Below are 22,845 nucleotides of genomic sequence, written 5' to 3' on the forward strand. Positions count from 1 at the left end.
ACACACACACACACAGACACACACACACACAGACACAGACACACACAGACACAGACACACACACAGACACACCTTTGGCTGAGTTCCTCCAGGTATCTGCTACTGAGTGACATGTTCATCTCCAGTGCTTTGATGCGGTTGTTCAACCTCATGAACACACTCTCCTTCTGACTGGAGCTGTGGATGTTCAGCCCTCCGTTCCCTCCCACGTACTCCCCCGCACTCTGCAGCTCAGCATAGAAGTCTGTTGCCGTTCGGTGTAACTGTCCATTAGCGTTCACCGGGATGCTGAGAAGCAGGTCCTCCACGGACTCGTCCCCACGTAGGTGCTCTGTTGGCTGGGGTGAGGACTCGCCGAGCTCCCCCTGGCCCTGGAGGTCTCCGCTGTCTGGCCCAGCCCTGGCGGTGTGTGGCTCAGTGTGGGTGTCCGGCTGGGGGACCGGGTGCTCGGTGGGAGGGGGGATGTCTGCTGGTCTGGAGGCGGTAGGCAGAGGCTGCTCCTTCAGGAGGGGTTGAGGGGCGTCCAGGGAGGCTGTCTCGGAGGCCGAGGGGTGAGGCGGAGGGGTGGGGGTAAGGGTGCTTGCCTGCTGGGTCTCCTGGACGGGGGCGCCCTGCAGGGCTGCAGCGGGGTCATCTAGGCTGGAGGCCGGAGGAGTTTCCTCCTGGGTGGGGGTGGGCTTGGACAGGGAGGTGTGTGAGAAGCTGTCTGTGGGCAGGGTGGAGGTCTGGCTGGGCTCCAGCACGATGACGGGTTCCAGGGTAGGATTGTCTGTGGGTTGGGTGTAATGGTGCTGGTTTGTGGAGGGTACTTCCTCGTTTTGGGACTGGAGCGATGGCTCGGTATCAGCGTCTGTGTCCGTGCTTGGGGGAGCGTCCTGGGTGTGGTCAGGGACGGGGACCTGTATGTTGAGGGGGGTGTCCTCGGGGGTTTCAGCAGGGGAGCCTTTCCTCCTCTTGCGGAGGCCATTCTGTCTCTCCCGGGCGAGCCGGGCGTTACACCAGCGCCGCAGCAGCTCCGGCAGGGTGGCCACGCAGGAGAAGGGGGAGAGGGGAGGGACAGAGGAGGGCAGGGGGCAGTACAGCTGGCTCTCCCTCACCCACTGCTCCTCCTGCTCTCCCGCTTCATCATCCCCCTCTTCCTCCATCAGAGTGACAGTGGACAGCGGGGGCTCCTCTTCCTCATCTTCCACCAGAGTCACAATCTGGATATCCTCTGAGAGGGACGGCCCGGGGGAGGTCGAGGGGGAGCTGGGGATCTCTTGGACATCCTGGGGAGCGGGGCGGTCTGGGTCCACGGTCTCCACCCTGTGAGTGAGAGAGAGTTACAGACTCATACTGAAAGGTGACAGAGAGCGAGAGAGACAGAGAGAGATTGTTGAAGATTGCTGAAATGATGATAGTATGTTATTATTTATCGTTATCTTTCCTGATTATTTAATCAAATGTATTTATTTGTATTGGTATTAACAGCTATCATTCTATGATTCTTATTTCTACTATGACACAATTTTGTTAGTATTTGTTATCTCACAAAAATGTATTGGTTTATATTAAAACAATGTATATTGTATACATTGATGCTCAGCAATACTTAACCAATGTTTTTTCTGGAATTAAAGCAATTGAAATTGAAAAAAAATTTGACAGAGAGGGAGACACAGACTGACCGACAGAGACAGAAACACAAAGACAGACACAGACTGACCGACAGGGAGACTGACCGACAGAGAGACTCACACTTGAGGAGGGGTGGTTGGGGTTGGGGTCAGCAGCACCTCCTTGTTGCCTTCGGTCTCGTTCTGGGACTGTGATGATGCGTTAGCTGAACATAGGAGAGACAACAGCCATTACAAACACACCCATTACCACCCAACATCCCCCCCTTACAACAGGACACTTCAAATACTGCCCGACTTGGACGGCGATGTAATGACACAATTAGGTCTGAGAAACTGGGTTTAAACCTAAGAAATGTAATGCCTTATGTTTCTGTGATCAACTGTTTTCATTGTATACTCATCATGGTGCAAACCAAGACTGCACCATCAGAGCACGCTTCAAACATTAAGAATTCACCTAATTCAGGAACAGTGCAGCCTAAAATACAACAACAGATGCTAGTCTAGACCCCCCCCCCCCCGATCCCACTCACACTACCCCACCCCCCCATCCCATTCATGCTACCCTGCCCTCCCAATCCCAATCACACTACCCCACCTGATTGATCAATTAAATATAACATCAGTGATTAATATTATACCTTAACAATACAGTAGTAATTGTAGTTTTAATCATATCCCAGTTGATCAAGAAAAAGAGACTGACACATCCTCTTCTCCACACCAAAAAAAGAAATATGAAAAACCTGCTATGGTTTGTTTGTAGGAGTTGACAGTGTTTGAGTTTCCCCCAGAAGAGGATAATACTGTGAGGACATTGGTACTGAGGGGCTTTTGGGATCAACCACATCAACTGCTACCAGAAATAAAAGAGCAGCTCTTATCTTTTTTTGGAGCAAATAGTTTATTCTTTATCTGATACCCAAATAGAAATAGGTATGTCAACAAAAAAAAAAATAATAAAAAAAATATATATATATAAATATAAATATATTTATAAATATATATATATATAAATATATATAAATATATATATATATATATAAATATATATAAATATAAATATATATAAATATATATATATATAAATATATAAATACATATAAATATATATAAATATATATATATATATAAATATATAAATATATATATATATATAAATATATAAATATATATAAATATATAAATATATATAAATATATAAATATTTAAATATATAAATATTTAAATATATAAATATTTAAATATATAAATATATATATTTACATTTATATTTATATACACATTTACATTTACATTTATATAAATATATATATATATATAAAATATGAATATACATTTATTTTGTAAATGGTGAAAGCAAAATGTACAGTCACCCACTAATAAAAGCTGAGAATCTATACTTAAAACTCATATTGTTTTTGAAATCCAAACTTCTGGAGTATACAGCCAAAGAAAAGAAACTGTCCCAATAACTGCAGGGTCTGTATGAAGTAATCCTATATGTCAAACAGGATCACCATCTTGTTTGACAAATCTGGTCTGGTCTTTAGTGTGGGCGTGTTTGACTGACATGATGAGTAGGCCACATCCCCTTGAAATGAAATATCGGTGCCTTCAACTCCAACAGAGGCCTGAAGAGTGAAGCTGAATAAAACCATACTATATCCCAAAAATATTGAGACTAACACAGAAACAGTGCTCATTTCCTTGATATTTTAGTTAGTAGTTTACGTGTCCTGGGGTAAAGAATGTTTATGTCTAGCACCTCATTCCCTACTGAGCTACACAACACAACTATTGTTGGTGAAACCCTCCTGACTGCAGTAAAATCAACATGTGGAGCCTTAGGCAGGAAGGCAAGTGCACACTCAGCCACTTAAACCAGAGCTATATGACCTGGTATGGGATCAGACTAGACATGTGGGTAATGTGGGCGGAGTCTAAACTGACCAGCAGGGAGAGGGGATAGGTGAGGCCTAGACTTATATAACAGGCAAGGGGGGGAGGCGGGGCACAGGGGGAGGAACAGAAAAGTGACTTGCAAAGAAGGGAAGTGGAACTACAACCAATAATGAAGAAGCGCTGCAGTTTGGACGTGATATGTGTGTGTGTGTGAGAGAGTCTAAACTCAAGCAACCCATATTGAAGTACTCATTGTTATTTCTGAGCTCAGATATTTCACACCAACTAAAATCTTGTCTGCTGGCTTTAGGTGAATCCATATGAAACTAATGCATCGGTCTGCACAAACCACTCAGATATGTGTGGTTTTCTGTTTGTGTGTTTGAATGCTAAACAAGGAGTAAGAAGGGTCTGATAACAGGACTGTCTAAATCAGACAGGGAGAAAGACAGAAACAGGGAGGAGAGAGAGCAGGGGGAAGGGAGAGAGGACTGGGGGGGGGGGTTTAACAGTTTCTGCCCTGTGATGGAGAAAGTGGGCCAGACTCAGAATCAAGTCTCATAAAACCTTGCTGGCATAAGTAAGTGTACAGAACACATCTGATGTACACACTGGCACATTCCAGTGGACAGCTTAGTGCTGTAGTTGGCACTAGATAAACATTCCTCCAGACATATGTGACCCTCATGCCTCTTAAAGCTGCCGTTTAGAACCTGCAAGTTATTTACAGTGGGTAGTATAACTCACCACACACAATGTACATCCTGCTGAATGCATAATAGGACAGGATATTAAATAAAAAAGGGGAGGAGTAATGGGAGGACAGGAGGAGGAGTAATGGGAATATAGGAAGGGGAGTAGGGCGAAAGGAGGAGGAGAGGAAAGGGAGTTAGGGGAGGAGAGGAGGTTCCATGAGTACCTTCTATTTGTGACCCTCCCTCGGGCTTGCCTCCCAGAACGTTGGCTGCTATGTTGTTGACCATGTTGAGAATAGCATCTGTAGGAAACACGCACACAAGGAATAATGAGAAGCCTTCTCCACTGGCCCACAGCACTGGAAAACCACAGTCCTTCATCCAACATTCACCTACGTCTGTACATCCCCTTACCCAGCCAAGGCCTTATTCCCAGCCCAACTCAGCCAGGCAACAGGGCCCCCTGTCAGCCTCTGTTTGTTTTGACTCCCAGGGCTGAGGTTGGGGGGGGGGGGGGTGTTGGAACAGGTCAGTCTGTTTTCCCAAAGCTGTACCGCTTGTGTGCAAGACTACACGGGGGGGCATCTCTTAGCCAATCAGACTGCTACCACAGTGCCCTGCCAGACCCTCCCACTTGGAGGACTGAGACACAGGGGCTCCAGTGTGCGTAGATAAAAACCCAATCCCAGCCACAACTGTGTGTGTGTGGGTGTGTCTCTTGGGGGAATACAGAAACTAAGGGAACATTCAGGAGTTGATGTACTTTAGGAAAGCAGCTTCTTGGCTCTTCATCTTCCAAAAAATAAAGATTCAGTCTACATTTCAGTAATTTAGCAAACCCTCTTATCCCAAGCCACTTATCCAGAATTAATTAGGATTAACAGCCTTGCTCAAGGACAAAACAGTAGATTGCACCCCACATCTTCGTCAGCGCTGGGATTCGATTAATCGTCCATTGGGTCACAGGTCAGGCTAACCGCTAGGCTACGTGCTGCTCTGTTAAGAAGCAGGTCATTTGTCTGATGTGATCTAAACAAATGCTGAGCCAGATAGAAAAGCACATTTCAGGTGGGAAATTGGGCTCAGAACAATGTGATGAAGTCTGTGTGTGTGTGTGTGTGTGTACATACTCGTGGCAGACCCCAGCAGGTTTTTAGACCCCTTGTCTTCAGAGGGCAGGTATCCTGGGGGATAATCTGTAGATGACAGGACGGTGTTGACATGTTTTCTATAACAACAGTCTGGCCATGCTTCCAACACGCGGGGCCATCTCACCATAGTCCTCCTCCAGGTACTCCAGTCTCTCTGATGGGTACTGGGAATCTGCAATCTCCTCATACTCCTCCACCATACTGGTGCCAAAAACCCTGTTAGACACACCGGGTGTATACAGTGATACCAAGGGAGTGGTCAACCGTCAGACACAAGAGGCTGCGTTACGGGGTCACCGATAAATTGTAAAAACAAATAATAATAATAATAATATTGAGAAATGTATTTTGGTTGCAGGGTAAAACCTTCTCTTCCCATACGACATAGACACACCTTGTGAGACTTAAGGGAAGGCCAGGGTAACTGCTGCATTTCCCAAACAAAGAGACATTAAACGTGCTCTAGAACGCCTTTATCTACCCAAAGTCATTAGACGGGTTTCTGTTCTCAACCTGCTGACCAGTCCACCAGTTTGATGGTGGCTTTTCAATGGACACACACTGTGTCACTCTGTCAAAAAGCAATGTTCTGTATTTCTCCAGTTTATTATTTCCCCTGTGTAGATAGATTAGATTCTTGTGTTTATCTTGAACCAACTCCCACCACACACACTCGGGCACGGCAGCAGACATTCTGCAATTTGCAGAATGAAATGTTTTGGATAACTGCAAGGAGTCCATTTAAAAACAGAAATGTGGAACTTGAAAATGAACATCATGGTCAATATTAGGTTCAGAGCACACCTGCGTTTTTAAAACAAATAAATCCAAAACACTTCATGTAATGAGACAGCCCTATCAGAACGGTGTGTACTGCACCAGAAAAAATAAAAAAGAAAAGACAACTGTCCTAGAAAAAGAACATCATGGCCGACCAACAACCCAGCTGCCAATCAACCCAGTGCATTCATTAGGATGGGCCTGAGGGAGTATTATGGCCTGCCTGTCTCTCGGTCCGGTCTTACCTGATGAGGCTAAGTGGACAGAAGTGTTCTGATCCAAAGTGGGAGATGAGCTCCACCTGCAGGGACGGAGAGGGGTAGGGTTAAAACCCAGTTTACACCTCCCCAGTCGACTAACACCACCACCAGTTACTGTGCAGCTGTCCAATAAGTGTCCACTCAATCAAATCACAAGGTGACTTGCCAAGCTCTACTTTTAGTGGGTCTTGGTCATGCATTACAGGATCTGGGCACTGCCACCAAAGCTCCACACTATGGCACATTAGAGTGGATTTTAAGACCTTGGAAAGGGAAGAATGCTAACCTTTATGTACTTGATGAACATCTGATGCAAGAGAAAAAAAAGGAGAGAAGAAAAAAATCAGTAAAAGGCTGATTCATGCCTCGGGCAAGTCAGGCATCTGTTTCTTTTACTCCTGACAACCCCCAGTACTGAGGGACTGAAGGCTTGGTCTATAGGAGACTACAAAGCTAAGGAAATAAAGGACAGGGTAAAGGTTGTACAGACAGCATTAAAAGGGAATGAAGTATTATAAGCAGTCATAGCAGTGACTTCAGAGAAGTACGGAGGAGAGATCGACATCAGACCAACAAGACATAAGGCTGACAACAGCTCCATTCTTTTCGAAGGTATTTGGTCCAGACATCCTGAACCAGGAAGTGAACCGAAGTCCTGGCTACATGGTTACGTGTGGACGAGTTGGTGAGGCTCCTCAGCCAAACTCCACACAGATTCAGATCTTACTGAAACTAAGAGGGCTGAAGACCCTTTGACCTAGTTACATGGTCATTTGTGAAATCAACATTCATAGTTTTAATTTGGTAACAGTGGCATATTCAAAAATACATGCAATTCCAAAAATAGTCCGGAACATTGTCACACTATTACTTCTGTACTGTAATGAACAGCTCCTAACCTCTAGCACTGCATTCCACATACTGACAATCACACTATGTTGTGGTATGACTAGGGGCCCCTCTGTCTCATGTTGGTGGGTGTGTGTGTGTGCGCGTGTTGTCTAGGCACAAGTCTGTCTCGATGTGTGTCCAGGTGCGTGTACCTTGACGTATTTGGCGTAGAGTTGTTCGTCCAATGGGAAGCTCTGGACAGTGCGCTCGTCACGGGCATGAAACGTTCCCAACTTTACCCACTTGTTGGTGGGATATCTAGAAGACAGGGGGGCTGTTTAGGGGTGGGCCTGTCCCAAAAACAAATCCAAGGGGTTCTATGAGTGTGCTCACCTGTCACTGATTGAGACCAGGAAGTCCTTAGGTGTTGAGGAGAAAAGTTCAAAGTTAGCGACGTCCAATTGTTTCACCTGAATAGGCTCACACAGCTCTATCACAAACCTAGAGAGATTGGAGTGGGAGAAAGGGAATATTGGAGAGGGGTTGGGGATAGAGAAAGATGGATGTTGGAGAGAGAGAGAAATGGGTGAGAAAGTTAGAAGAATGATAATTGAGAACATGCAGTTTTGTGTCAGATATTCTGTGGTCACGCGTCCTGAGCAGATAAGGTTACATGACAGATTGGGTGTGTGTGTGTGTGTGTGTGTGTGAGAGAAGGGGACGGAGGACGGAGGGGAGGGAGGACGGAGGGGAGGGACTTACCAGATCTTGTTACTACAAGGGTTCAGCATGTAAAGGTCCATGTTCTCCATCAGGATGGCTGAGGTACTCTGGAGACCAAAGACGACGACAGGGGCAGAGAGAAGCACAGCACAGAGTCAACAACAGCTCAACCCACCACCCTACCACATAAGACTTGATGTGTGCGTGCATGTATCACCTTGGCCTCTGTGTTAGCTGACAGTATCTTGGCTCCACACTCCACGGAAGCGTAGTTGTTTTTGAAGTTTTTCTGCACCTTCTTCACAGGTTGGCTGCCGCTGGTGGAGGTGTGGAGCGACAGAGCTGGAGGAGAGAGGGAAGTTAACTCAGCCAGGACAGTCCACTCAGCTGCCACGGTTTTCCAGTGAGTCCTGAGTAAACAGGCTCACGCTAATGTGGACGGAGCGTTGTTACGTCATGGACATTAGCAGTCATATTCCTGTCATCTATAGCTGCTGGGTGTTTCCTACATGTCATGATCAGGCTGTAGACCTCCAAGGTTATTCTTAGAAGAAAAAAAGAGGCTGCAGCCCAAGGGTATGCGGGCGGAAGCACACAGAGCATGGTGAGTAGAACATGAATATTTAAATAAACATCATTTTAAAACGGCACCATCTCAAACATGGCTGTTCATCCAAGTCTCTTCCTGTTTTTCAGAAAAGTCCAGGTGAGGATATGCCCTGCACCTCCCTCCCCCTCTCAGGTTCCTCTACACTGGGAAATGTTTTTATGCTACAATACACTACAGGTAGTACATCTATTCAATCTATTATGCATAGGAATCTCTCAGGATAAAAGCATCAGCCAGGTGAAGCAGAAAACAAAACGTTCTGACACTTAAACTGAGGACAGGAGATGTTCATGTCCAGTTTCCTAGTTTGGTGGTTGGTACCGACCAGTAATGAAAAGGATTATTGAACCCTGCCTCACATTCCAGAAGTGTGTGGCTAGCCATGTGTGTAACCTGAAAGTAAGTGTCCGTACGTCCAAGCGCACATGGCAGTGTGACGGTTAGATTGTGAACTCGTGCATATCTGTCTCCTTCTGCTCCAGTAGATCGGACCATTAGTGATGCAGAACCAGAGTGATGCCTCAGAGGAACATTGGGCTGAGTGGTTACACAACAGACACAACACACACACACACACACACACAACACACACAACACACCACACACCACACACCACACACCACACACCACACACCACACACCACACACCTACCCAAACTGGCAGAGGAAAGATAGGAGAGGGAGGGACACTCCCAGATCACCATCTCTCTGCACACGTTTGTCAGAATAAATGACTGAAGCGACCATTATCCTTTGGTCACGGTCATTGAGCATCTTCTGAACATGACACTGATGAGAGGAGCGTGGCCCTGGGTCTTACTCTTCTCTTTTTCCACCTCCATGACTTGTTTCTTCCACTCGTCAAAGGTCGGGATGTCCTCTTTACTGGGCACTGAGGGGTCTGTCTCCCGACCGCCGGAATCCACTGCCTGACCCTCCACCTTAACAGACAGACAACACAGGTTATTCTCACATGTGCGGCAATCAATATGATATTACATAAGCAGTTTAAAGGGCCTTGGAACAGATGACAAAGCCTTTTATAAACATACAGAGCCGATCCGGTTAAGCAGTCTGTCTGCAGACAAATTGGTTGGGGAACAGACAGGCTCTGTACCAATCCAGGCTAAGACAGGGCACCTAATTCACAGCAAACAAACAAAGGCTTTTCTCCCCTCCCTCCCTCCCTCCCTCCCTCCCAGCCTGGATAGGAGAAAGGCAGAGGCTGCAAAGGGTTTGTTAACTGAAACATTAATGAAGAAGCTCTTTGAGAAGCCTGGCAGCTGAACCATGCTGGTAGCTCCTCTCTACCAGGCTCACAATCCCTCCCCCATTCATCCTTACAGTTGGCGGCCCAGTCGACAGTGGAGCCTCTGGGACAAGGTGGTGTAGGCTGGTTGGGAGATGGTTGTCTCCACGTACCTGTGCTTCTTGGTCCATGTCTTGGTGCCTGTGGGAGGTGTCTCCTCCCTGGTCCAACTCCGGCTGACCTAGGTCCGGCTCCTGGACGTCAGCATAAGAGCCTGGAGTAGCCTGGACCTGACCCGGTTCTGTCTGGCTTTCTAAGGGGTCACCAACACCGCTACGGACAGAGAGGAGAGAGAAAGGGGTGGATGAAGGGTGGAGGCACACTCTGGATGTACAAACACAACTCAACCTTTTCTCTTGTCAACATTCCAAAATCTAAAAACTCTTAAGAGGACAAATGCAGGAGAGCAAGGCCAGCGGTCGTTGGTTGAGCGTAGCAGAGTCGAGTGTCTGGAGTCCGACTGGTTACCTGTTTCTGCTCACTGATTGGCTAGTGGCAGACTAGGTACTCACCTTGCAGGTGGGCTGCCAAAGGGAGGGGTTTGGGTTGCCAGGTTGTGGGGAATCCCCCCGCACTGAGAGTCAGAGTGCTCAGCAGAAACATTGGCCTCTAGAGAGGAATTAGATCCAGCACTGGCAACCTCTAAATAGGAACCGGCTTCAGCACTGGCAACCTTTACAGGGGGATCCTCTACTGCGGGATCAGATCTGGCAACTTCTATTGAACTGGGGGAAAGAAAGGACATGCCATTTATGCCCCTATTAGGGAGAAGGGAGAGATGGGTTGGGGAGGAGAGGGGACAGAAAGGGATGGGGGAGTAAGAGAGAAGTGGGTGTAGTTGGAGAGTATGGAGGTGGGGTGAGGGTGGGGGTCTCCGGAGGGGCAATCTTCCTCCAGACCAGACTGCGCAGAGCCAATGTTCATTCAAAAAAAATAGTCCGGTTTCCCAACTTCTCAGCAGGCATTTTTTTCAAAGTCACAGAAACGGAGCACTAGTTGGTAAAACTCGTGGCTGAACCGTCAGACCATGCAATCTCCATTTCATCCAACAGTTCCATTTTAAGTCCAGAGGTTGAGGCAGGAAAACCAGAGCACAAAGCTAACTGTATGTATTCATTAGCAAACTGTGTATAGAAAGGGGCTCTAGGGGGGCCCAAGATTGGAGTTCAAAAGTAGATGTTCAATTAAAAACAAAAGTAAAAAACAAAATTACAAAAACAAAAGTTACAAATAAAATGTACTTACAGAGCTGAAAGAGAATCAGTTAGATAACCTAAATTACATAACAGGCCACTAAATTACCCCTAAAATACTGTATTGATCCCAAGGAAAATGTTGTATTGGACACACTGTTCAGATGTAAATGGGTAGTGCACAGTTCTTACCTGGCGGGGGCTGCAGCAGGGAGCTCAGAGGTAGGTGTTTGTTGGGGGGCTTCTGTAGCCGGGGCTGGGCTGCGGTCCGCCGAGGGTTCACGGGGGGTTTCGGCCAGAGCTGGGCTGGGGGTTGCCAGGGGTTCACTGGAGGTCTGGGCAGGGGCTGTGCTGTGGGTTGCCAGGGGTTCACTGGAGGTCTGGGCAGGGGCTGGGCTGGGGTCTGCCAGGGGTTCACCACAGGGGGCGGGGGCTGGGCTGGGGTCTGTGGAGGCCTGTCCCTCCGCCGGTTCATCAACCCATGGTGGGGGGGAGGACAGTGGAGGTCCCTGGTCCTGTAGGGGTGGGGGTTGGATGTCGGGCTCTGAGTCCGTGTGAGTGTGTGTGCGACGGTTTGTTTGCAGGTCTGTGTCAGTGTGTGTGTGTGGCTCAGCAGCAGGCGTTCCAGGATCTGAGTGCCGTTCTGGGGGGGACCAGACATCCGCCACTACCGGCTCCTGTTGATTCACATTCTGAAAAACACAGACCAGTTACGTTCTTAAAGTGTGATTGTTACCTGTTCAGCGCAGCCACATGCAGTGCAGATTTTCAGACTGCTTTCCCACATCACAGGAGGACTGTGTGTCATTTTCTGTGTTACCTGTTCAGTGTTGTGCGTATTAGGCTCATCTAGTGCAGCTTTCTCCGCCTCCAGACCCACGTCGTAGGAGGTGTGTGTGTGTGTCCTCGACTCCTCCTCCATCTAGGGAACACCACACCACACCACATGTGTTTTGTCCAAAATATTTTTGGACTTTGCTTTGTTTTGGCAGTGATTTGGCAGGTTGGTGTATTCCTATTCTCTCTATATTTTTTTCTACCATTATTTTACCAGATCAGTATACTAACAACAGATTATTATACACAAAAACAATCTGGGAGCAATTATCGTTCATTGTTTTGCTCAGGGACAGAAGTAAAGTATATCTTTTTTAAATTTGTTGGCTCAGGGATTAGAACCAACAACCTTTAGTTCACGGGCCCACCACTCTGAACCACTACAATACCCTGCTGCTCCATAATAGATCCAGCATCATTGAATTTGGAAAAGACAAAATGTAAAAAACTTTACATAGAGCCATTTGTTTCTGGATATTCATGGTTGTCATTGGGAGGGGGGGGGGGCACAGCCATTAAATAGAATAGTGGCACAGCCATTAAAAGGGTTAACCATGTTGAGGTATATTGATGGTGTAGAAAGTATTTATTGGGCACCACTATAATGATTATAATAACTTTTATTGACTTAAGTCGCATGTTCTGATGAAAGTATTTTGTTTCAAGCATTTCATATTCTCTATGTCTTAGTTCATTTTGCCTCCAAAACTTCATAGCGTACACATTTTATTATTGAATAAAGAAATGGAACTGAATAATTATTTAGATGGTCCAGCCTTCGTACACCACACAGCCTGTATTCATCCCCACAGAGGCCTAAATGTAGGTTACCAGAGCAGCCCTAGTCCCCCCTATTCCTGAGCTGGGTGGATACAGGCTGGGGAAATTTTAAGAGGGTTTTGTTTTTAGTGGGTTATTGCTTATGAAAGCCAGCCTGGGTGAGGCCTGTTGGGGCCAGGGTGGGAGAGGCTGAGTGAGCCATAATACTGACCAGGCCTACATAGCCAACCACTGTTATCATAGTACTAGGAAAACCCACAGCGGCTGGGCTAGCGATCCTGTGCTCAGATATGAGCAGAGCTGCCCTACCCCATTCCTGGAGATCATGTAGGTTCTACCCAATGCTAATATAGCACATCAGATTCTAATTATTAGCTGGATAAAAATCTAAAATCAGATTAGCCACAACTGGGGAGAAAACCTACAGGATGGTAGATCTCCATAAACAGGGTTGGACAGCCATGCAAATATTTCAATTGATGAATTAAGTATAAAGACACACATAGGCGTTTGGTTTGCGCTCAAATGCAAAAGCATTTAAACCTGGGTGAGTTGCGACCACTCCTTGAATCGCTACAGTGTCCCGGGCTTTAGAGAACTCCTCAGCCCCTCACCTTGCGTTCAGTCCCGAGGCTCTGCTCATGGTCGTGATGACGCTCTGGGGGGCTACTGCCCCCACTAAACACACCTGGACCTGACGAGCCATGCTCTGAACAAAGCACATGACTTGAGGGGTACCTGAAACAGAAGGAGGGGCAAGGTCAGTAACATCAGCCAACATACAGTGGCTCAACATTTTACCATGATCTCAGGTCCATATGATACCATACAGTAAATGACCACGTTGTTACCACTCAGGAATAGAGAATGTCCAAGCAGCGTGCTCTCTCTGTCCTCTCCTACCCCTCCTCCTCTGCCTCTCTTATAGCTCCTCCTCAAACACTTGTTTTTTCTCTCCACTCCTTTCTCTCACAGTTCAGCAGGTTTAACTCATTGTGGTCCCTTTCCAATTCTTACCAGTCTGGTAGGGGTGTGTGTGTGTGCATGCGTGCAGATTAGAATCCAATGGTCTCCCTGTCTGTCTGCCTCCAAACTCTCCGATCTTAAACATGGGTCTGGTCTCAAACACAGCTTTCAGTAAGGTTATAGACTCCTCCCTGTGGACTTGTGCCTCAGTGGGCCCCCAGATGAGGAGAGACATGGTCAGATGTGTCTCAGTTACCACAAACAAGTGGAGGGTGTGTTTACAGGACACATGGGGGTACTGTACACCAAACCACTGTAAGCCTGTTCTGCTGGTAGGGAATCCAATAGGCCACCGGACCCCCCTTGGTCATGGTCCTAGAAAAATCTGGAAGGTCTAATACTGCATCCAAGTGCAATACACGGAGCACACTAGAGTGGCACTTTTCTTATCCTAGGGGTAAAGGTTGAGGTGATGTGGCCAGATGGCTCCTCGCGTGGGGGTGTGTGTGTTTGACAGTGTTGGGCTCAGGGAACGTAGGGAGGTCTAAAAGTAGTGATTGGCATTTTCTCCTGGGCTGGTCTCTGTGTGACTGCCAGTGTGGTACTAAACAACAGCCGCAATGGTCCCCTTTCGCAGACACCCCTTCTCTGAAACCTGAGAGATCAACCTTGACCAGCCAGATAGGAGACAGCAATGTCAGGCAACAGCTGGACACACACACACACACACACACACACGAGAAATATATAAGGGATACTTATATACACACCCACTGACACAAATACCCTGTGCTCTACTATCAGTATGTAAAACACCAATACAGCCACCTACTGAAGCAGACCCAAATGAGCTCACAGTGGACATCGCTCCACCTAAACTTAGGCCCATTCAACTATGTGACACCTTAAATGTGACAGAGGTGAGGGGAGAATGGTTGCTGTGTGACAGGACGGGGAGGGGTGGTGGTTGTTGACAGGCCTCTCCGATCCCTCAGCATTACCTCCTCCACTATGCGCTTGTGTGGTTCTGAGGTTCCGGAGAAACACAGAAAAAGTCAGTGGAAGACTTGTAATATGGCTCTCTTTTCCACGCTCTCCAGACACACGACCAGCGGAGTGGAACACCATGAGATGACATTGCCACATGGGGGCCCTTGGGGTACAAGGCTCAGGTCATTTCACAGACCTCTCCACCACGCTGCACCTACCAATGTTAGGTTACATCTTGTTGTGACCAAACACACCAGTGCAACAGTATTGGTGACGGCAAAAACGCTTATCAAACACTTCTGAGCGGGAAAGATTGGGAAATGAATGTCAGGGGTCGTTGACTGGGATTGACCACTGAATTGATGACACAACAGAAATGATTTCAGAATGTCAGCAGGGAGTATTACTAACTACAATTACAAGTGAAGTGGATTTACTACAGGTAACATAGTTCATTGAAATGAATTACATTGAGTCCCTGAGACTAGAGAAGTGATGTGTGATAGAAGGGAGACATGTTTTATGGGAGACATTTTTATTCTTGGCCAAAATCAACAGGGAAGAAAATTTAGTTTTGTGGTCAGATGCTTTGGCTTTTATGAAGCAGCAAATACATTCCCAAGGGCCTCATTTATCATGTATGCATACACTAATCTGTGCCTGGGCAAGACGTGTGGTCATATCTACCAGAGGTATGCGTTATGGATGGTATACCTGGTATAAACACATACCACGTATGGATTTGCACATACCGTGTGAGCAGTTGCATTCTGCAGAGCTTGGATTTTTTGCATCCTTATAAACTTTACAATATCACACACATGGTGGCAAAAGACCATTATCACCATTATTTCTGCTACAATGTAACACACACCACACACATGCTTTCTGTAAGCAAAGGTGACTGGAGGAAATACTAGGAAAGACCACACCTCCCTGTTTTTCTTCCAACAACACAATCAACGACACGCTGCTTGCAAACGCTCACAGCAGACATGTTTTGATGTTAAAACAAAGATACTGACGGCAATGCCAGAGCACATCGAAGTACCGTCCCCTGTCAGGTTCAGGCAAAGGGCCATTTTCAATAAGACCTCATTGTACATATAACGAACAGGAACACATTTCCAGAAACAAGTTTTAGCTTTGCCATTATGGTATATCCTGTGTGCGCGCGTGTGCGTGTTTGATCCCCAAAAAATCTATGTAATCTATTATAAATGAAGTCAACAACGCAACACAATGAAGGCAGAGTGAACAGGGGTCTGAGTACTCCCTGAAGGAACTGTGGTGAAGTGACAGAACGAGAGCAGACTAATATTTTAGACAGAGAACAGCAGCCTCAGAATGACACTGGTTAGACTAACACATCACACTAAGTAAACATTTAACAGAAATATGTGGGTGGTTGTACTGAATAACTGTGGTAGCCTGATCAGAGCACACAGACTTAACAAGGATGAGGCAATTCTATACACACAGCAAGAAGGGTCGGGTGTAGAATACAAAGCCGTTCACCAACAAACCGATGGAAAACTGAAGCAAGGTGTGAACGGATATGACCAGCCTCTATTCTGGTCACAATGTCTGTCAGCATCTCATTATTTACAAAACAGCTCTATGTGTACAGATAAATGACAGAACTACAATTTAATATAATTTGCGTGCAACAGGGGTGAGAGACACTTCTGTAAATACAAAAGAATGTTACAAAAATAATAATAAAACAAATAAAAAAAATAAATACCCTTTCTGCCCTTTGCTTAAACACCCCTTGATGAATAGAAAAAGAGCTGAGTGTTGTGAGCTGACCTGTTCATGCTTGTAGAGGCTGAATCTAAACAAGGGATAGAGAAGTGGGTCTAACCTCCGTTAGAAGGAGCAGCTTTGGGGGAGGAATGTCAGTGACCTAGTTCTGGTAGTTATGTAACACACGGAGGGGGAAGAAACAGCGTAGTGAAGAGTGGCCTGGGGACACTGATCTAGGGGACAATAGGGGAGGTGAAGATGACCAAGGTCTGTTTCGCATTTTCCCAACTAATGGTAATGGTGTAGAGGAAGTGAAGATGACCACAGATCTATTAAAATATACCTTCAAGGAGGGAAAGAGAGACCACAAAGGGAAGAGGAAAGACAGGTTGAGAGACCGGGGAGTGAAGAGAGATTGATTCGATTTCTCTCGCCGGTTAATGTCAGTTGGCTGAGATCCTCAGGCATTTCAATGACTCAGCACAGTGCCACTTCTTCCCCCGCCCACTTTCATTCTCACATTCCCCCTTCCTTCCCCATGCCTCTCAAGGATCACTGCTGTTCCCTAGGGATGCAGCGGTACACAGTATGTTATTGAACTGTTTAGCACGCCCTACGACTCAATACACACGTGAACCACAGAGTTATGATATGCCGGTAATTTCCCTATAATTTCCAAAACATGCTTGGGCTACAGACTACATGCACGCTGCAGAACAAGATCCACAGAACCAGACGCGTAGCTTGTGAACAGGTAAGGCAGGCAACGACTTGGGAGCCCAGGCCGTTAGGGGTTGACAAACTTTACTCCACAGCAATGTCTCAAAATGAGACACTAGCAGTGACCACAAACCCCCCCCCCCCCCTTCAACAACCAATAGGATACCTCCCTAAACACGCCCCACAGGGTATCTGCAAGGTTTCAGCAAGTTAAATGTAAAACTTTTTTTATGCCACTACGAATTCAATTTTAGACCGATTTTACAATAACACCCCAAGCAAAAAATACATAAGGACACCAATACGACTTAAGTACCCACTGCTGTTAGAGCAGTAAGCATACAGCTAACAACGTTACTGGCAGTACTTAGCAGGACTGTTGTCTGTGATACAACCAAACAAAACCGAGAAATGCCTGGCGTTTGTTGGAGACTTGTCGCAGCGTTTTTGTTGTTTATTATTTCTTATCCCTATAAATGTGCCACGTTTGAAAGTATTCTTACAAAAAAAGTGGGCTTAATTTTCTTTCCCTTCAACAGATTTCAACGAGTAAGCAAAGTTAATGTTGTCCAACAACTTCTTACTCAATTTGCACTTCCCCATGATACCAGCGGGAATGTTCAACAGCCAATGTCCACTACGTAGCTAGCTAAATAAACTAGCTTGGTAGTAGCTAGCTATATTCCCCATGAAAAGCAGCCAACCGTCACGAGTGTATTGCTGACATCTAACATTCTAACTGAAATCGTGGTTTCTCACTGGGCGCAACCAAAGCTAAAATACGTTCACAAACCACATTTCTTGCGTTACCTCTTTACAATGCTACATGCCACGACGGCCATGGCCGCTGATGCCTCCTTGAGTGGCCGTAATGCCCCCTACCCCCCAATAAATGATTACGGCCACTCAAGCAGGCATCAGCGGCCATGGCCGTCGTGGCATGCAAGCCCCAAAGTTGCCGTTGGGCCTTTGCTGGGCTGGAAATAAACATTTTTCCCGGTTGGCTGCTAGCGAAATGGACATTGCTCTTCCCAATTTTTGTGATCCAAAGCACCAGTCACTGGCAGGAACTCTGGCCAATTAACAATTGAGATAATGTCCACCAGTTATCGATACATCTGCATAGCGTACAGCACTTCGTTCAAACAACACGAAATCAAGGTAAACAAATATTATATACGCTATTGTTCGGGTATGGTTTATTTAATCAATTGATCATCTTAAATTACTTTAGTGATGTATTTTTATATGCCTGATTAGCATGTTAGTTACTTGCCTAGTTTCATTAATATAAACGTTGCTTCATTTTAAATAGCCATCAGCCCTACAACTGTCATAACAGTATGACCAACCTAGCTTAAGATATCTTGATTTATATTGGACAAAGTGTCAAACTGAAGGTGATTTGGGGCTTACTTGACAAGGGGTTAACATTGAGCTAACTCGTAACATCGGTTGAAAAAAAGCACACTTGTAATAACTGTTAGAGACACATTAGGGTAGAACTAGGAGGTTGTGATGACCATTCGAGGCTTCGTTAGTGTTATTTTAGCAGCAGGGTATTAAGCTGGCAGCACTCAGATTTCCTTTATCACAATAAAAGCCATCATTGAAATGTATACGGAAATATTGTTAATCCAATCTGTGAAAAATAACTGACAATAATAACATTTGAACAGACATTGAACATAAAATATACAGACTAGATTAACTATATTACCATATATATATTTCAATGATGGCTTTTATTTTGAAAAAGAAAATCTGAGTTAGCACTGCTAGTATAATATCCTGCTGCTAGCAGAACGGTAATGAAGCCTCAAATGGCCATCACTACTAGGGGGGTAAGGTAGTTAAGGAATTATTTGTTAATACATGATGAGGATGCACAAGCTTTCTTAAATCAATACAGTAATTGTTTGTTTTTCTTAGCGTAACTTTTTTTTTAATTGGCGATTTTGCTTGATGGCCTTAGTGCCCTGGCTGATGGCCTTGGTGTCCTAGCAAATTATTTATCCCCTTAACGCCAAATGGCCTTGCCCTTAAAATCGTGAAATTTGAGGCCTGACAAAAGACTAAGACTATTTAAGACTTCAATGCCTTTTATTTAGATAAATTCATTAAAGACTTAAGACGTTAAGGACCCACGGACATCCTGGCCCTATGAAGTGAGGGTAAACTAAAAACAAATATTATCCCTGCTCCAATGTGCCAATGACGAGTGCTAGCGAGACAGAGAGAAGCACATTTGAAGAGGTAGTGCCGCCTTTTAAATCTGACCCTGCAGGTAAAACGGAGGATAACTAGCTTCCCCTCTGTCTATTTCTAAATGACCAGTGCTTGTGGACATAATTATATCAACATGAACTAAGATTTACTAATGCTTGATTTGGGATATTGTTTTTTTTTTAATTCTCATTAGTTGATGCCATGACAACAGATGGTCTTTAAGGGGGTGTGATACGGAAATTACATCAAAGCAAACAAAAGATAAATACGTAAAGTACCAGTCAAGTTTATTTTTTCTCATTCAAGGTTACTTTTTTATTTTTACTATTTTCCACATTGTCAAATAATAGAGAAGTTATTTTGACTATGAAATAACATGTGGAATGTGGGAACCAAGTGTTAAACAGATCAAAATCCATTTAATAGTGTAGATTCTTCAATGTAGCCACACTTTGCTTGATGAAAGCTTTGCACACTCTGCATACACACAACCAGTTTCACAAGGTAGTCAACTCGAATGCATTTCAGTTAACAGGTGTGCCTTGTTAAAAGTAAACTTGGGGAACTTATTTCCTTCTTAATGTGTTTGAGCCAATAAGTTGTGTTGTAATAATGTAGGGTTGGTATACAGAAGACCATCATTATTTCTGTATTGTGGTATATTGTTAAGAACAACTCAAAATAGCAAAGAGAAACCACAGTCCATCATTACTTTAAGACAGTAAGGTCAGTCAATCCATAAAATGTCCAGAACATCAAAAGTTTCTTCAAGCACAGTTGCAAAAACCATCAAGCACTATGAAGAATCTGGTTCTCATGAGGACCACCACAGGAAACAAAGACCCAGAGTTACTTATGCTGCAGAGGAAAAGTTAATTAGAGTTACCAGATGCCAAAATCTGCAATTAACAGCACCTCAGACTGCAACCTAAATAAATTATACACGGAGTTCAAGTAACTGACATCTTAACAGCAACTATTCAGAGACTGTGTGAATGAGGACTTTATGGTCACGTTTCTGCAAAGAAACCACAGCTGAAGGATATCAATAAGAAAATACTTTCTTCAGCCAAGAAACATTAGAAAGGGACATAAGACCCTGTGGAAATCTATCCTTTAGTCTGATGAATCCAAATTTGAGATTGAGTTTCAAGTGCTGTCTCTCTGCATGAGGTAGATTGGGTGAATGGATGATCTCCACATGCATGGTTCCCACCGTGAAGGCTTTTCTGGTAAACTAAGAGCCGGCAGCAAACTGGATGGCTGTTAGAGCTAAAACAGGTGCTTTATCTATTTTTAAGTAGTGGTATTCCACTACTTCCGTACCTATACATAGTCTTTTAGGCTTCGGTTAAAGATATGGCAAATAGGCGCCACAAAATAGTTTGCTACCCTTCAAAGATTTCCAATTACAGCTTATCATTTGATCCAGAACAATGTTTTGTCTACTTCCACACTAACTAGCTAAATTGAAAAAACAGAAATCTTATTATTAGATCTGAAGATGGACCCTGAAAAACCCTGGGACAATAGTATTACATTGGGACAAAAGCGATAAATCGCTCAAAGGATTTGGCATTGAAGTGGAGCAGACAGATCATCTGATCCCAAGCCAAATGGGAGCAGTGTTTTCCCCCAAGCCTTGGTGAACTGGAGAAGGGCTGGCTCATGAAAATGCTCCCGCTAGCCCACACTGTCCATCTCCCTATTTTCTGACTCTCCAACCGAGACCTGTCATGGCTGGCCAAATCTCCTGATATTTCCTGTTGGGTTTAGGGCCTCACAAAGGCCCGGCGGGATGGGACAACAGGACCAAGCTTACTGTACCAACAGTGAACAATGAGCACACAGACATCCCAAAGCCTATGCCCACACTACCAATGGAGATCAAATGGGACATGCAGAGAGGATGAATCGTCCTACATTAACATAACAAACTGTGCTTTTTTTGTCCTGCCCTTGCCATGACTTTCCCACCCAACTCCCGGCACCAGAAGGTTTCTCAGTCTCTGTTAGACCTAATCTAATCATTTGTTGAGAAAAGGTCCTGGCATGGCTTCGGGATGTGCATTTGACAAGATTTTACTATCCGAAAAGTATGTGTTATTATTCGAAATAGTATTCAGTTACCCACATTTTTTTTAACTACCCATACAACATGAGCACTACTCCATAACGTGAAGGAGTGGGTGTAGTGTCCACGAACATTGGATTAATGGCCAATCATGTGACAAAAGAGCGAGCGCACATATGGAGGAAGCGGTGTGGTAGACATGCAAAACTCAGCTACAGAACTAGAAGACAATATCAACACATAACATTGAGTCTATTGGATGGAGGAGTCTAAAAACTTTTTTTATGTCATGGTATATCAACATATGTAAAATATTTTGACAGTCGATTATTGAAATTCCTATCTGTGCCCATCCCTAGCAGGGTTGTAATAAATGGTCTTCTATGTAGCCGACGCCATGGACCACTACTCTCTCTGGAGATGGAGTTTCTACTAGACTCAGTGTTCTCACAGGAGCAGCCGACCTCTGATCAAAAACAGTTTCCTTCATAAATACTAACTAAAGACTGTTTTTCCCAGCTCTGACCTTCCCAGTTAATCCTGCCAGCACATCTGATTATATAGGTCCACTGACCTTCCTTCCCCTCTGTGTCTGTTTCTAGACCACTGATGGTCACGCAAGCGTAGATGTCTGAAAGCAAAAGCAGACTGCTGGTAGTCGGTAACTAGGTCTGAGGGCCATCACAGCAGGTGCTGCCGCTGATAGCGAAGGGCTGTCCTGGTAGCCCAGCATTGCTCTGTGAAGGTCCTGTTAGGCCTAACTAGCTGCATGCTGAAGACCTTAATCTGGTAGCTGTTTATTAACTCTGTTAAAATGACCTAGCGCTAACTATAGCATGAGACTATGGTGACAATCCAGCTCTGGCCACTCATTAAGCTCCTGCTACCAATACAGTCAACACAGTTCTCTTTTGAGAGGGTGAAGAGAGACAGGAGAGCATCCATTAGCAGCTAGAGGGTCACTGTGTTACTCTGGAGATCCAACTCAGAGGGTCTCCAGAGTAAACTGACGGACTGATTTCCTCTGGTCACCAAGGTAAAGTGGGCAACCGAGGGATGTAATAGTTTGGATGTGTCGGGTTAAGCGATGCTGATAAAGGGAGTTAATGGGTTTAAAATGGTTGTAATGCCTTTCATGGAACCTACCAGAAGAACAACGGCAGAACCATTAGGACCCGAGAGCTCTTCAGTCAATACAAGAACACCATTCACACTGAACAGCACCATTATTAGTCCACGGTGTGATGTCATTTGGAGCTGTTCTATAACTGTCCTGTCTGGTGTGGCCCAGAGGCTGTAGAAAAGTCTTGTGATGCTGGCTGCTGGATCTCAGATTAGAAATGGCTTGGGGGGGGGGGCTAAGTGGGTTGTGACTGGCAAGGAGTTGAGACAATAGAAAACAACACTTTCAGAGCAGCTACGAT

The 22,845-nt window shown here is 45.2% G+C and overlaps 1 protein-coding gene across 8 annotated transcripts in view; it reads right to left on the bottom strand.

Moving 5' to 3' along the window:
- Positions 1-22,845, bottom strand: part of suco (SUN domain containing ossification factor) — a 46,242-nt gene that overhangs the window by 6,660 nt on the left and 16,737 nt on the right. For 4 of the 8 annotated variants that reach the window (XM_010871982.4, XM_010871981.4, XM_020048976.2 and 1 more), the window contains exons 2-18: positions 13,308-13,431; positions 11,897-11,998; positions 11,269-11,768; positions 10,396-10,608; positions 9,997-10,156; positions 9,395-9,515; positions 8,182-8,306; positions 8,004-8,071; positions 7,635-7,742; positions 7,454-7,559; positions 6,697-6,717; positions 6,396-6,451; positions 5,495-5,586; positions 5,350-5,415; positions 4,444-4,521; positions 1,738-1,822; positions 73-1,305 (exon numbers count right to left, since the gene is read on the bottom strand). In XM_010871982.4, coding sequence (XP_010870284.2) covers positions 73-1,305; positions 1,738-1,822; positions 4,444-4,521; positions 5,350-5,415; positions 5,495-5,586; positions 6,396-6,451; positions 6,697-6,717; positions 7,454-7,559; positions 7,635-7,742; positions 8,004-8,071; positions 8,182-8,306; positions 9,395-9,515; positions 9,997-10,156; positions 10,396-10,608; positions 11,269-11,768; positions 11,897-11,998; positions 13,308-13,431 — 3,258 coding nt within the window. Of the gene's footprint in view, positions 1-72; positions 1,306-1,737; positions 1,823-4,443; positions 4,522-5,349; positions 5,416-5,494; positions 5,587-6,395; positions 6,452-6,696; positions 6,718-7,453; positions 7,560-7,634; positions 7,743-8,003; positions 8,072-8,181; positions 8,307-9,394; positions 9,516-9,996; positions 10,157-10,395; positions 11,233-11,268; positions 11,769-11,896; positions 11,999-13,307; positions 13,432-16,396; positions 16,496-22,845 lie in introns of those variants that run through there. The other 4 variants (XM_010871987.4, XM_010871984.4, XM_010871985.4 and 1 more) reach the window with 4 other exon arrangements.

The sequence above is a fragment of the Esox lucius genome, chromosome 8 (genome assembly GCF_011004845.1).
Source record: "Esox lucius isolate fEsoLuc1 chromosome 8, fEsoLuc1.pri, whole genome shotgun sequence".
NCBI classification, from domain to species: Eukaryota; Metazoa; Chordata; class Actinopteri; order Esociformes; family Esocidae; genus Esox; species Esox lucius.